General features: G+C 37.0%; 1 protein-coding gene across 5 annotated transcripts in view; it reads left to right on the top strand.

Moving 5' to 3' along the window:
- Positions 1 to 13,273, top strand: part of LOC133664736 (zinc finger protein OZF-like) — a 519,603-nt gene that overhangs the window by 87,333 nt on the left and 418,997 nt on the right. Inside the window, exon 1 of one of the 5 annotated variants that reach the window (XM_062069615.1) lies at positions 11,409 to 11,862. In XM_062069615.1, the coding sequence (XP_061925599.1) occupies positions 11,739 to 11,862 (124 nt within the window). In that variant the 5' untranslated portion in view covers positions 11,409 to 11,738. Of the gene's footprint in view, positions 11,863 to 12,425; positions 12,501 to 13,273 lie in introns of those variants that run through there. The other 4 variants (XM_062069608.1, XM_062069617.1, XM_062069609.1 and 1 more) reach the window with 4 other exon arrangements.

The raw sequence follows: 13,273 nt of genomic DNA, 5'->3' as shown, positions 1-13,273 counted from the left end.
ATTTATTTTTGTCATTACCAGCTCCATCACAAAACTTTTTTAAGATTTATGAGCGGAGGGCCTTCGATTTTGTCTGGAACGGCAAACCAGAAAAGATTAAAAGAAAAGTTTTGTACAAAGAGTATGAATATGGGGGCCTGAAACTTCTCAACCTTGAAGCTATGTGTCTGTCTTTAAAAGCATCAATTGTTCCAAAGATGCATTTAAACATTGAGTGGTACACAAATGTCCTGTTGGACAAAAAACATGTACTGTATCAAAATAAATTGTATCCTTTTTTACAAGTGATCCCTTCCCAGAGAGTCTGCTGGGAAACATGGTGGGGTTCATAAAGGAAACAATCCACCCATAGTGGTGTTTTCAATTTTATGTGCCAGAAAAAAGTGACGATATTTTGCAGCAGTTAACATGGATGAACTCTAATATTGTAATAGATGGAAAGCCTTTCTTTTGGAAAAATATGTTTGAAAGAGGAATCATTTTTGTCAATGATATTATCAATGAGAATGGTAAAATTATGAAGTATGATGAATTTAGAACTATGTATGGTGATGCTTGCTCAAGCTTTTCATTTTATCAACTAACTGGAGTAATTGGGAAAAGATGGAAACAAATAATGAATTATGGAACTACTAAATTATTAGTTTGTAAACCTCTAATAAGAAATTCTAGTTGGCAAAAAGGAACTAAAATAAATAGAAAAATATATAATTTTTATTTAATGAAGAAATCTTTGAAGGCTGCCTCATACAACACAAATGGAAAATGGGAGGACTTTTTTGACTGCCCGTTGCCATGGGATGCCATATTCAAACTAATCTATAAAACCACTATCGATGTGCAAAATCGTTATTTTCAAATTAAAACTATTTATAACTTCTTACCCACAGGGAAAATGTTAAAATTATGGAATATGACAGAGTCAGATGATTGCCGATTTTGTTGTCAGGAGCCTGAATCCACCCTGCATTTGTTTTGGTATTGTCATATTGTGTCTTTGTTTTGGGTGGAAGTTGAAAAAATGTGTTTAAGGATTGGTTTGTTTATGAAGCTTAAGGTGGTTTCAGTTATTTTAGGAGAGTTCATTGACAATCATGATTTAGTCAATTTAATTATAGTACTCTGTAAAATGTTTATTTTTAAGGCCAAAAACAGATATTCACTTAGTATTACTTTCTTTAAAACATTTATTCAGTATTTTCTAACTTTAGAAAGTTACATGGTTGAAAACGATAATGATGCCAAAAAACGTTTAAAAAAAGATGAGAAGTCCTCAAAGGCTTATTTTGAAAGTATAATTATGTTTATAGATTATATGATATCTGTTGTTGTGTTCCCTAATTTGAGTGACCTGGACAATCTGGACTGTACATAAATGCTTATTTTGACAATGTAATTTTGTTTATAAATTATATGCAATCTGTTGTGTTCCCTAATTTGTTTCTGTGTACATGAATGAAGGTGTGTGTTGCTGAGTCCGACTTGGACATTATCTGGACTGGGCCTGGTTTAAAAAACCCTTTAAACAAATCTAATTTCATTGACAACCTGGTCTGTTGAAGATAAGGCCCTTTTTTAAATAATAAAATAAAATAAGCTAAATAAATAAAAAACATTTTCTTGGATAAAAAAGAAAGTAAAACAATATAAAAATAATTACATAAAAAATAGTAATTAATGAAAATGTTAGTGGACCAGCAGCCTATACAATCATGTGTCCCTTGCAGATGTGTTGTCTATGTTGTGGGAACCAGAATATTGGTAGCAGAAAGAAATAACCCCTTTTGTGTGAGTGGGTGTGGATGAGTGTGCATGGGGGAGGTTGTTTGGGTTGATGCACTGATTGAAAGTGTATCTTGTGTTTTTTTTATGTAGATTTAATTTTTTATTTTAATTTAAATTTGTATTTTATTTTATTTTTTTAGAACAGGCCCGCGGGCGACTCATCTGGTCCTTACGGGCGACCTGGTGCCCGCGGGCACCGCGTTGGTGACCCCTGCTCTATATATACTAGCCCACTGCAGACACATGCAGAAATCAACAAGGAATCGAAAAGTATTAAATCTGTGACAAAAATAATATCCGCTCTGTCTAAACGATACCGTTTGATCAGCTGCTTGTCATCAAAAAAAAACAAAACATTGTTCCGTTCCCTGAACGTTCGCGCACGTCTCTCTCGCCTCAGTGCCATCCCCTGCTGGCAACTCCTAACCACTTAAGACACCTCTAAAGGTCTCTTAAATATCGTGGAGAGTAGGAGTGATTCTTAGACTTAAGAACGTTGATAAAAAGCTTTTATTCTTAAGTTTGAGAGTAGGACTAAATTTCGCAAATTCTCAGGACTTAAGTGTAAAATGGCACTCTAAGAAGCTTGATAAGTACGGCCCCTGATTTCAGACACCTTCTCAATGTTCACATTGTTTATGGATAAACTAACTTCTACCTTTCTTTTATTACTGAATACTATACGTTTAGTATTTTCCAAATTTAAAGATAATTTATTTACATCAAACCACAATTTTAGTTGAACCATTTCCTCTTCAATATTATAAGCTAAGATTTTCAAGTCATCTCCTGAACAGTATAAATGTGTATCGTCTGCGAATAATACGTACTGTAAAATGTTCAAAACCTCACAAATATCATTTATATATAAAATAAAACGTTTAGGTCCTCACAAGATGGAAACAAACTATGTGTGCCATTCATGAGTATTATTTTGACCCGGGAAGATGTGTTTGTGATCCACCATTCAAACAGTACAGTTTCCAAAAGATCCAGACATGAAAATAAGATGGATTCAGGCCGTTAATAGGAAATGTAAGAACACTAATAACAAGTGGGTGGACTGGAAGCCTACAAAAGACTCACAGATCTGCAATAAACATTTCTTGCATGGTAAACCAACGGATGAGCACCCTTTGCCATTGTTAGAAATGGGCTACACATCAACAGTTAGCGTGAAAAGAAGAAGAAGACTAGTGCGGCATGGACCTACAGAAACGTCAACATCAGCGTCAACTACTGCTGCTGCTTCCATGGATGAAGTTATCCCACAGACTGGCCAAGTAAAGGATAGTTCTGAATCCACCACACCAGGTATGATAAAACATGACATGGACAGTAGTTGAAATAAACATTGTTGAAACAAATTGCTACATTATACAATAATGTGTACAAATATTCATAAAAGGTACATTACATCATTGTTATCCTGTAATCACAAATGTTCTAAGTGTCATGGATTATCTATTAATAGGTTATATCAATTGACAGTTATATGTTTACTAAAAAGTATCAATTAACAGTTATATTACTTGGTAAATGATTTTAAATGACATATTCTTCTTCTTTTTTTCAGTCCCCAAAACTCAACACTGGAGTGGAATCTGTGGAACATGATCATTATAAAAAAAAATAAAAACATTCTAGAGTCACAAAAATCATTGTAATGTATGCAATACCTGGAGATGGCAAGATGTTTAAAAATGTCAAAATCCTCCTAAATGTTGAACTTTTACACAAACAGAATGAATATTACATGCATTGCCTTTTGGGTTCAAACTTAAGCACTACACAAGTTAAACATGTAATATCAATCAATCAATCAATTAATGTTTATTTATATAGCCCTGAATCACAAGTGTCTCAAAGGGCTGCACAAGCCACAACGACATCCTCGGTACAGAGCCCACATACGGGCAAGGAAAAACTCACCCCAGTGGGACGTCGGTGAATGACTATGAGAAACCTTGGAGAGGACCGCATATGTGGGTAACATTTTACAGAGTACTATAATTAAATTGACTAAATCATGATTGTCAATGAACTCTCCTAAAATAACTGAAACCACCTTAAGCTTCATAAACAAACCAATCCTTAAACAAATTTTTTCAACTTCCACCCAAAACAAAGACACAATATGACAATACCAAAACAAATGCAGGGTGGATTCAGGCTCCTGACAACAAAATCGGCAATCATCTGACTCTGTCATATTCCATAATTTTAACATTTTCCCTATGGGTAAGAAGTTATAAATAGTTTTAATTTGAAAATAACGATTTTGCACATCGATAGTGGTTTTATAGATTAGTTTGAATATGGCATCCCATGGCAACGGGCAGTCAAAAAAGTCCTCCCATTTTCCATTTGTGTTGTATGAGGCAGCCTTCAAAGATTTCTTCATTAAATAAAAATTATATATTTTTCTATTTATTTTAGTTCCTTTTTGCCAAATAGAATTTCTTATTAGAGGTTTACAAACTAATAATTTAGTAGTTCCATAATTAATTATTTGTTTCCATCTTTTCCCAATTACTCCAGTTAGTTGATAAAATGAAAAGCTTGAGCAAGCATCACCATACATAGTTCTAATATCATCATACATCATAATTTTACCATTCTCATTGATAATATCATTGACAAAAATGATTCCTCTTTCAAACATATTTTTCCAAAAGAAAGGCTTTCCATCTATTACAATATTAGAGTTCATCCATGTTAACTGCTGCAAAATATCGTCACTTTTTTCTGGCACATAAAATTGAAAACACCACTATGGGTGGATTGTTTCCTTTATGAACCCCGCCATGTTTCCCAGCAGACTCTCTGGGAAGGGATCACTTGTAAAAAAGGATACAATTTCTTTTGATACAGTACATGTTTTTTGTCCAACAGGACATTTGTGTACCACTCAATGTTTAAATACATCTTTGGAACAATTGATGCTTTTAAAGACAGACACATAGCATCAAGGTTGAGAAGTTTCAGGCCCCAATATTCATACTCTTTGTACAAAACTTTTCTTTTAATCTTTTCTGGTTTGCCGTTCCAGACAAAATCGAAGGCCCTCCGCTCATAAATCTTAAAAAAGTTTTGTGATGGAGCTGGTAATGACAAAAATAAATAAATAAATTGAGGAATAATTAACGAGTTGGCAATAGACATTTTACCATACAAGGTTAGGGATTTCCCTTTCCATAATTGCATAATTTTGTCCAGCTTTCTTAGTCGATTATCATAATTTACTGAGCCTAGATCTTCCAGATTTTCTGGGACAACAACACCAGGTATGTTAACTGGTCCATCTGTCCACAAAACAGGCACTTTGCATTCCATTCGAAAGGACGTTCCCTTTAGATTTCCGATCCTTAACATTTTACATTTATCATAATTAAGCTTAAGGCCAGATTGCTGTGAAAATATGTCCAAAAGATTAAGAAGGTTCCGCAAACAATGAGGAAAAATCTTATCTTTGTGAATCAGCCTTTTCTGACATGAACTTCATCAAGAACAAACACAGAACACGCCTCACTGATGCACATCTGCAAGACTCACTCAGAGTTGCAGTGTCAAGTTACACACCAGAGTACAACACACTAGTTAACAGCATGCAATGCCAGGCTTCCCACTAACTGACAAAGAAACAGATAACAGATTTGGTGTCCAGTTCAAAGTGTGACATGATTTAAAAATTTGAGAGTTGACTTTTGTATTTTACATGAGTTATTATTTGTACAAACATGGTGCAAAGTAATTCATGATTTGTTAAAAAATGTTAGTGGCTAGCTAGTTAAAATGGGATATTGTGATTTCACAAGACTGTCTTAGAAGTGCTCATTTCAAAATGTTCAATTTGAAAAATGTGCACTTACAGAAAATATAAAAATAAAGTGTTGCATATTGATATTTATCTGTTTTTATATATATTTATTGTGATAAATCATTAAGATGATCAGTGTTTCCACAAAGATAAATATCATTAATTATTAATAATAACAGAGTTAAAGGTAAATTGAGCAAATTGGCTACTTCTGGCAATTTATTTAAGTGAGTATCTAACTGGTAGCCCTTCGCATTAATCAGTACCCAAGAAGTAGCCCTTGGTTTCAAAAAGGTTGGTGACCCCTGGGCTAGATTATACAAATGAGTTTTAGGTTTGGGACTTAAATGCTTCTACTGAGGTAGCATCTCTAACTGTTACCGGGAGGGCATTCCAGAGTACTGGAGCCCGAATAGAAAACGCTCTATAGCCCGCAGACTTTTTTTTGGCTCTGGGAATCACTAATAAGCCGGAGTTCTTTGAACGCAGATTTCTTGCCGGGACATATGGTACAATACAATCGGCGAGATAGGCTGGAGCTAAACCGTGTAGTATTTTATACGTAAGTAGTAAAACCTTAAATTCGCATCTTGAGTGCACAAGAAGCCAGTGCAAGTGAGCCAGTATAGGCGTAATATGATCAAACTTTCTTGTTTTTGTCAAAAGTCTAGCAGCCGCATTTTGTATCAACTGTAATCTTTTAATGCTAGACATAGGGAGACCCGAAAATAATACGTTACAGTAATCGAGACGAGACGTAACGAACGCATGAATAATGATCTCAGCGTCGCTAGTGGACAAGATGGAACGAATTTTAGCCATATTACGGAGATGAAAGAAGGCCGTTTTAGTAACACTATTAATGTGAGACTCAAACGAGAGAGTTGGGTCGAAGATATTGCCCAGATTCTTTACCGAGTCGCCTTGTGTAATTGTTTGGTTGTCAAATGTTAAGGTGGTATTATTAAATAGATGTCGGTGTCTAGCAGGACCGATAATCAGCATTTCCGTTTTCTTAGCGTTGAGTTGCAAAAAGTTAGCGGACATTCATTGTTTAATTTCATTAAGACACGCCTCCAGCTGACTACAATCCGGCGTGTTGGTCAGCTTTAGGGGCATGTAGAGTTGGGTGTCATCAGCATAAATGATAAATGGGTTATACTTGTATAGCGCTTTTCTACCTTCAAGGTACTCAAAGCGCTTTGACAGTATTTCCACATTTACCCATTCACACACACATTCACACATTGATGGCGGGAGCTGCCATGCAAGGCGCTAACCAGCAGCCATCAGAGGCAAAGGGTGAAGTGTCTTGCCCAAGGACACAACGGACGTGACTAGGAAGGTAGAAGGTGGGAATTGAACCCCAGTAACCAGCAACACTCCGATTGCTGGCACAGCCACTCTATCAACTTCGCCACGCCGTCCCCAACAGTGAAAGCTAACACCGTATTTGCAAATGATGTCACCCAGCGGCAGCATGTAAATACTAAAGAGTGCAGGGCCAAGAACCGAACCCTGGGGAACTCCGCACGTTACCTTGACATAGTCCGAGGTCACATTGTTATGGGAGACGCACTGCATCCTGTCAGTAAGATAAGAGTTAAACCAAGACAAGGCTAAGTCTGACATACCAATACGTGTTTTGATACGCTCTAATAAAATATTATGATCGACGGTATCGAAAGCGGCGCTAAGATCAAGAAGCAGCAACATAGATGACGCATCAGAATCCATCGTTAGCAATAGATCATTAGTCATTTTTGCGAGGGCTGTCTCCGTAGAGTGATTTGCCCTGAAACCGGATTGAAAAGGTTCACAGAGATTGTTAGTCACTAAGTGTTCATTTAGCTGCTGTGCAACAATTTTTTCGAGAATTTTGGAAATAAACGGAAGGTGGGAGACCGTCGGTAGTTTACCATGAGGTCAGGATCGAGGTTAGGTCTTTTGAGCAGAGGATGAATAACCGCTTTTTTGAATGCTAGGGGAACAGTGCCGGAGGAAAGTGATAAGTTTATAATATTTAACACCGATGGACCTAATAATACAAACAGTTCCTTGATAAGTTTCCCAGGAAGTGGGTCAAGTAAACATGTTGTTTGTTTTATCCCACTTACACGCTGTAATAATTCCTCTAATGTTATTTCATCAAAAATAGAAAGACTATTTTGGAGGGCGGTATTCGTCGTATATACAGTCGTATTTGTGTTAATAGAACCCAGTTGTAGCTGGGATGCGTTGTCTTTAATCTCCTTTCTAATGAGTTCAATTTTCTTATTAAAGAAATTCATAAAGTCATCTGCCGAGTGGGTGGAGCTACTGGGAGGAGTCCCTTGTTGGGTTAGCGATGCTACTGTACTAAACAGAAATTTAGGATCGTTTTTGTTGAGGCGGATGAGATTTGAGTAGTATTTAGCTTTAGCTAAGGTAAGCATGTGTTTATAAGTTATTAAACTATCACTCCATGCTTGATGGAAAACCTCAAGTTTAGTCGCGCGCCATTTGCGTTCCAGCTTTCTACATGATAATTTATGAGCTCTAATTTCTTCTGTAAACCATGGGGTGCGCCTTTTAGGGGCCCTTTTTTGCTTTAGCGGTGCTATACTATCAATAATTTCGAGCAAGGCATCGTCAAAGTTGTTAGTGAGGTTATCAATAGAGCCGACATAATTTGGGAATGGTGCCATTACCGAAGGCAGTAGGTCAGCAAGAGTCATCGTTTTGGCAGCATTAATGTTGCGGCCACTATAGCAGTTATTATTATTATTAGCTTGTTGACAATGAGTCAAAACTTCAAATTTTATAAGGTAATGATCGGACATTACTTTAGTATATGGAAGTATCATAACTTTGGAGGTGGTGACACCCCTGACAAGCGCTAGATCTATTGTATTACCGTTGCGATGCGTGGGTTCATGTATTATTTGTGTAAGACCACAGCTATCAATTATGGTTTGGAGCGCCACGCACTGAGGGTCCGATGGGGTATTCATATGGATATTAAAGTCCCCCATTATGATTATATTGTCGGCGTGCGTCACTAGATCAGCAACAAACTCTGAGAATTCACTGATAAAGTCCGAATAGGGCCCAGGGGGGCGGTAGATAACAGCCAGGTCGAGAGGTAGCGGTGTGACAGACCTCATAGTAAGCACCTCAAACGATTTATATTTATTATTTAGGGTAGGGGTAAGGTTGAAATTTTCATAGTATATTAGTGCGACACCCCCTCCCCTTTTAAGACGACGGGCAACATGCGCATTCGTATAGTTAGGAGGAGATGCCTCATTGAGTGCAAAAAAATCGTAATATGAATTGTATTATTCAGATTGGGTTTTCTATGATCCTATATAATTACACACCCAGCAAAACAGGTACAATATGCACCAATGACTTCTTCTCAATAGCAAGCCACAGCTTATGGGGAGCACAGTGAACATTCATGGAAGGCATACACTCGGCCTTAAGGAAACAAAACTGTCTTTCATTGCTGATAGGATTGTAGAACAATTCCTTCATCCAACCTGCAAGGAATAGTCATACATTTACTATAATGGTGTGTAATGTGTTCAACGTCATAAGTAGGGGTGAATGTCATTCTGTTTAAAATGAAGAACTTTTCAAATTAATGAATATTTCATAGATTGCATTTACCAATAATTATTCATTAAGCAGTCTGTTGAAAATCAAACAAAACTATTGCAACTATAATTATGTTTAGCTATCGCATCAAAATAAATGATGTACCAAGTATTTAAATACATGCACAATTGTGTTGGAAACTTATTATACCAACTATTTCTAAATAAAATTACCAGGTGTGTGACTGATTGGTGAAAAAACCCCATAAAAAAAATGAATGTAGCTAAAATATGGTGATCTCACCTTATGGTATCATCAAAATACAACCATAAAGGAAATCTGACCTGTTGTGAAATAATTGTAACCCTTACCTTCTTTATAACTTTGAAGCATTCTTGTGTCCATGTTTGTAACACCAAGGTACATGCCTATATCAAAGTACATGTGTGTAACACCAAGGTACATGCCTATATCAAAGTACATGTGTGTAACAACAAGGTACATGCCTATTTCAAAGTACATGTGTGTGTAACACCAAGGTACATGCCTATATCAAAGTACATGTGTGTAACACCAAGGTACATGCCTATATCAAAGTACATGTGTGTAACACCAAGGTACATGCCTATATCAAAGTACATGTTTGTAACACCAAGGTACATGCCTATATCAAAGTACATGTGTGTAACACCAAGGTCCATGCCTATATCAAAGTGCATGTGTGTAACACCAAGGTACATGCCTAGGGACGGCGTGGCGGAGTTGATAGAGTGGCTGTGCCAGCAATCGGAGTGTTGCTGGTTACTGGGGTTCAATTCCCACCTTCTACCTTCCTAGTCACGTCCGTTGTGTCCTTGGGCAAGACACTTCACCCTTTGCCTCTGATGGGTGCTGGTTAGCACCTTGCATGGCAGCTCCCGCCATCAGTGTGTGAATGTGTGTGTGAATGGGTAAATGTGGAAATACTGTCAAAGCGCTTTGAGTACCTTGAAGGTAGAAAAGCGCTATACAAGTATAACCCATTTATCATTTATATATATCAAAGTACATGTGTGTAACACCAAGGTACATGCCTATCCCCACCTTCTACCATCCTAGTCACGTCAGTTGTGTCCTTGGGCAACACACTTCACCCTTGCTCCTGAAGGCTGCTGGTTAGCACCTTGCATGGCAGCTCCCGCCATCAGTGTGTGAATGTGTGTGTGAACGGGTGAATGTGGAAATACTGTCAAAGCGCCTTGAGTACCTTGAAGGTAGAAAAGCACTATACAAGTATAACCCATTTATCATTTATTTATTTATATCAAAGTACATGTGTGTAACACCAAGGTACATGCCTATATCAAAGTACATGTGTGTAAAACCAAGGTCCATGCCTATATCAAAGTACATGTGTGTAACACCAAGGTACATGCCTATATCAAAGTACATGTGTGTAACACCAAGGTACATGCCTATATCAAAGTACATGTGTGTAACACCAAGGTACATGCCTATATCAAAGTACATGTGTGTAAAACCAAGGTCCATGCCTATATCAAAGTACATGTGTGTAACACCAAGGTACAAGCCTATATCAAAGTACATGTGTGTAACACCAAGGTACATGCCTATATCAAAGTACATGTGTGTAACACCAAGGCACATGCCTATATCAAAGTACATGTGTGTAACACCAAGGTACATGCCTATATCAAAGTACATGTGTGTAACACCAAGGTACATGCCTATATCAAAGTACATGTGTGTAAGACCAAGGTACATGCCTGTATCAAGGTACATGTGTGTAACACCAAGGTACATGCCTATATCAAAGTACATGGTATAGGCAGCCAGAGCTTCATGCCATCATTTTCTCCTACCCAACCATCAGAAATAAAGAGAGGGTCTGGCAAATAGTTAACAGTGTCTTTTACTAACAAAGTGTTTTGGTAGTCCTCAGCCTTTTCCTCCTTCACCTCTTGTTCGCTTTTCTTGGCTTGGACTCCCATTTACCACGCAGCAAAAGTCCTGGCAGTAATATCTCTTTTATTTCCGAATGCCTTGAATCCACAACGACACAAATGGGCTTTCAAGGAGTCAACACTCCATCGCATAAAATATTAAAAGTCGACATTTGCTTCCAAATCAACACCACCCGATAATAAGGAAGTCATTTTCTCGGTTTGTTTATCCCTCTCGACCTTTGACCCGTCAATTGAGAGTCTCGCGAGAACGAGACCACTGAATCCTCCAACTGGTCCATCCAAAGAAGACGAAGGAGTAAAAAGCAAAATGGCGTTTCACAGAGAAGGCCTAAACGTGGCCACTGGCCATTATTGTTTCTCTATTTGTATTTAGTGCATACATGTACGCATATATGTCGTGTAGTAGATGAAACATTGTTAGTCATTGTTTGTATCCGGATACATTAGTCTGAGCGCACTTTATGTGCTAGCTTAGCTTGCTAGTTAGCTTAGCTTGTTAGCTGCTAACAAAGAGACGCGGACGTTATCAACACATCGCTAAGTAGAGATCAAATGTGAGTGTAAAGTGTTGTGATTGTGTGAAAATGTGCGAAAGAACGATAGCAAAGTATGAGGAGGAACTTTGTCCAACAAAAGAGGAGAAGGAGCGACAACATCAACTACTGGACGCTGTTTTCAAGAAACATCAAGTTGTGTTACACAGAACAGGTTTGTTTACTTCTTACTCTCACATCTTTACTAACTTTATATTTCATTAGTAACACTTTTATTCAATAGGAAGATGCTTTGTCTTGTGGGGATGATGCAATGCCAAGATTTAGATTCTTCAAGAAAACGAGACAGTTTGAGGTTGATGTTCCTCTCAGTTTGTAACAATGTGTGATTGATTGATTGAAGGACTTATGAGAAGTTTGCATAGGATAGGGTACAGTTTCATCACGGTACACATTCACTCACACAGTACTATGTAGAAAGTAGCATTTAAAATACAAATATACTTTAAGAAAATAAATGAAAATATAATTTCAAATAGGTAAAAGACTTTGTATATTCCCAGTTACGAGTAGCCGCAACTTGTAATATGTTTTCTTTTTGATAGGGACTTCCACATGTTGGTGGTATAGCAGGCACACGAATTAGAACCTTTTTTGGAGTGAAATCTGGGTTGAATGTGATTTGTACAACTACCTCTGGTGTTATAATGGTGAATATATTTTGAAGTATCTTGACAGGTACATGAGTATTTTATTAGTATGGTGTATCTTCTACACCAGACCAACTGCAAGAAGATGTACTCTATCAAATACCAAGAGCCTCCCCACGTTAAGGAAATGGTTGGCGGAAAGGTGAGCCCGAGATGGACGGTTGAGTAGAAGCCTAATCATTTGGTTTTGGGTTGTCTGGAGTTAGTTTTTCAGGGCTTTCAAGGCGTCATGGTACCAAACATGAACTCCGTAGTCAAAGTGGGGTTAAATGAGTGCTTGTGTTAGAGTCTTAAGTGTATTACTACCCACCAGCGGGGTGATCCTACTATGTAAGAACTAGCGTTGTATGGTATACTGGTATTAGTATAGTACCGCAATACTAATGAATCATATTGGGTACTATACCGCCTCTAAAAAGTACTACTTCTATGATTGCATCAATATTTTTTATTTTTTTTTCCAATATTTTTTGTCATCACATCATCTTTGGTTTAAAAAAAATATATATATACATTATGTTTAGAAACTCAGGAAGTATGTCCCTAGGCACATCAGAACTTTGAATATGAACCATGTATGATCCTGTAACTACTTGATATCAGATTGATACCCAAATTTGTGGTATCATCCAAAACTAATGTAAAGTCTCAAACAACAGAAGAATAAGTGATTATTACATTTTCACAGAAGTTTAGATAGAACATTTTAAAACAGAAAATAAGCAGATATTAAAAGTAAATGAATTAAAAGAAAGATTAATAATCAATTTTCTACCACTTGTCCTTTAAAAATTTTGACAAAATAATAGAATATAAATGACACAATATGTTACTGCATATGTCAGCAGACTAAATTAGGAGCTTTTATTTGCTTACTTACTCCAAAAAGACAAGTTGTCTAGTATGTACACTATT

The sequence above is a fragment of the Entelurus aequoreus genome, linkage group LG14, assembly GCF_033978785.1.
Source record: "Entelurus aequoreus isolate RoL-2023_Sb linkage group LG14, RoL_Eaeq_v1.1, whole genome shotgun sequence".
Taxonomy (NCBI): Eukaryota; Metazoa; Chordata; class Actinopteri; order Syngnathiformes; family Syngnathidae; genus Entelurus; species Entelurus aequoreus.
Note: the sequence above shows the minus strand (reverse complement) of the source record. Positions and strands in the feature narration are given on the sequence as shown.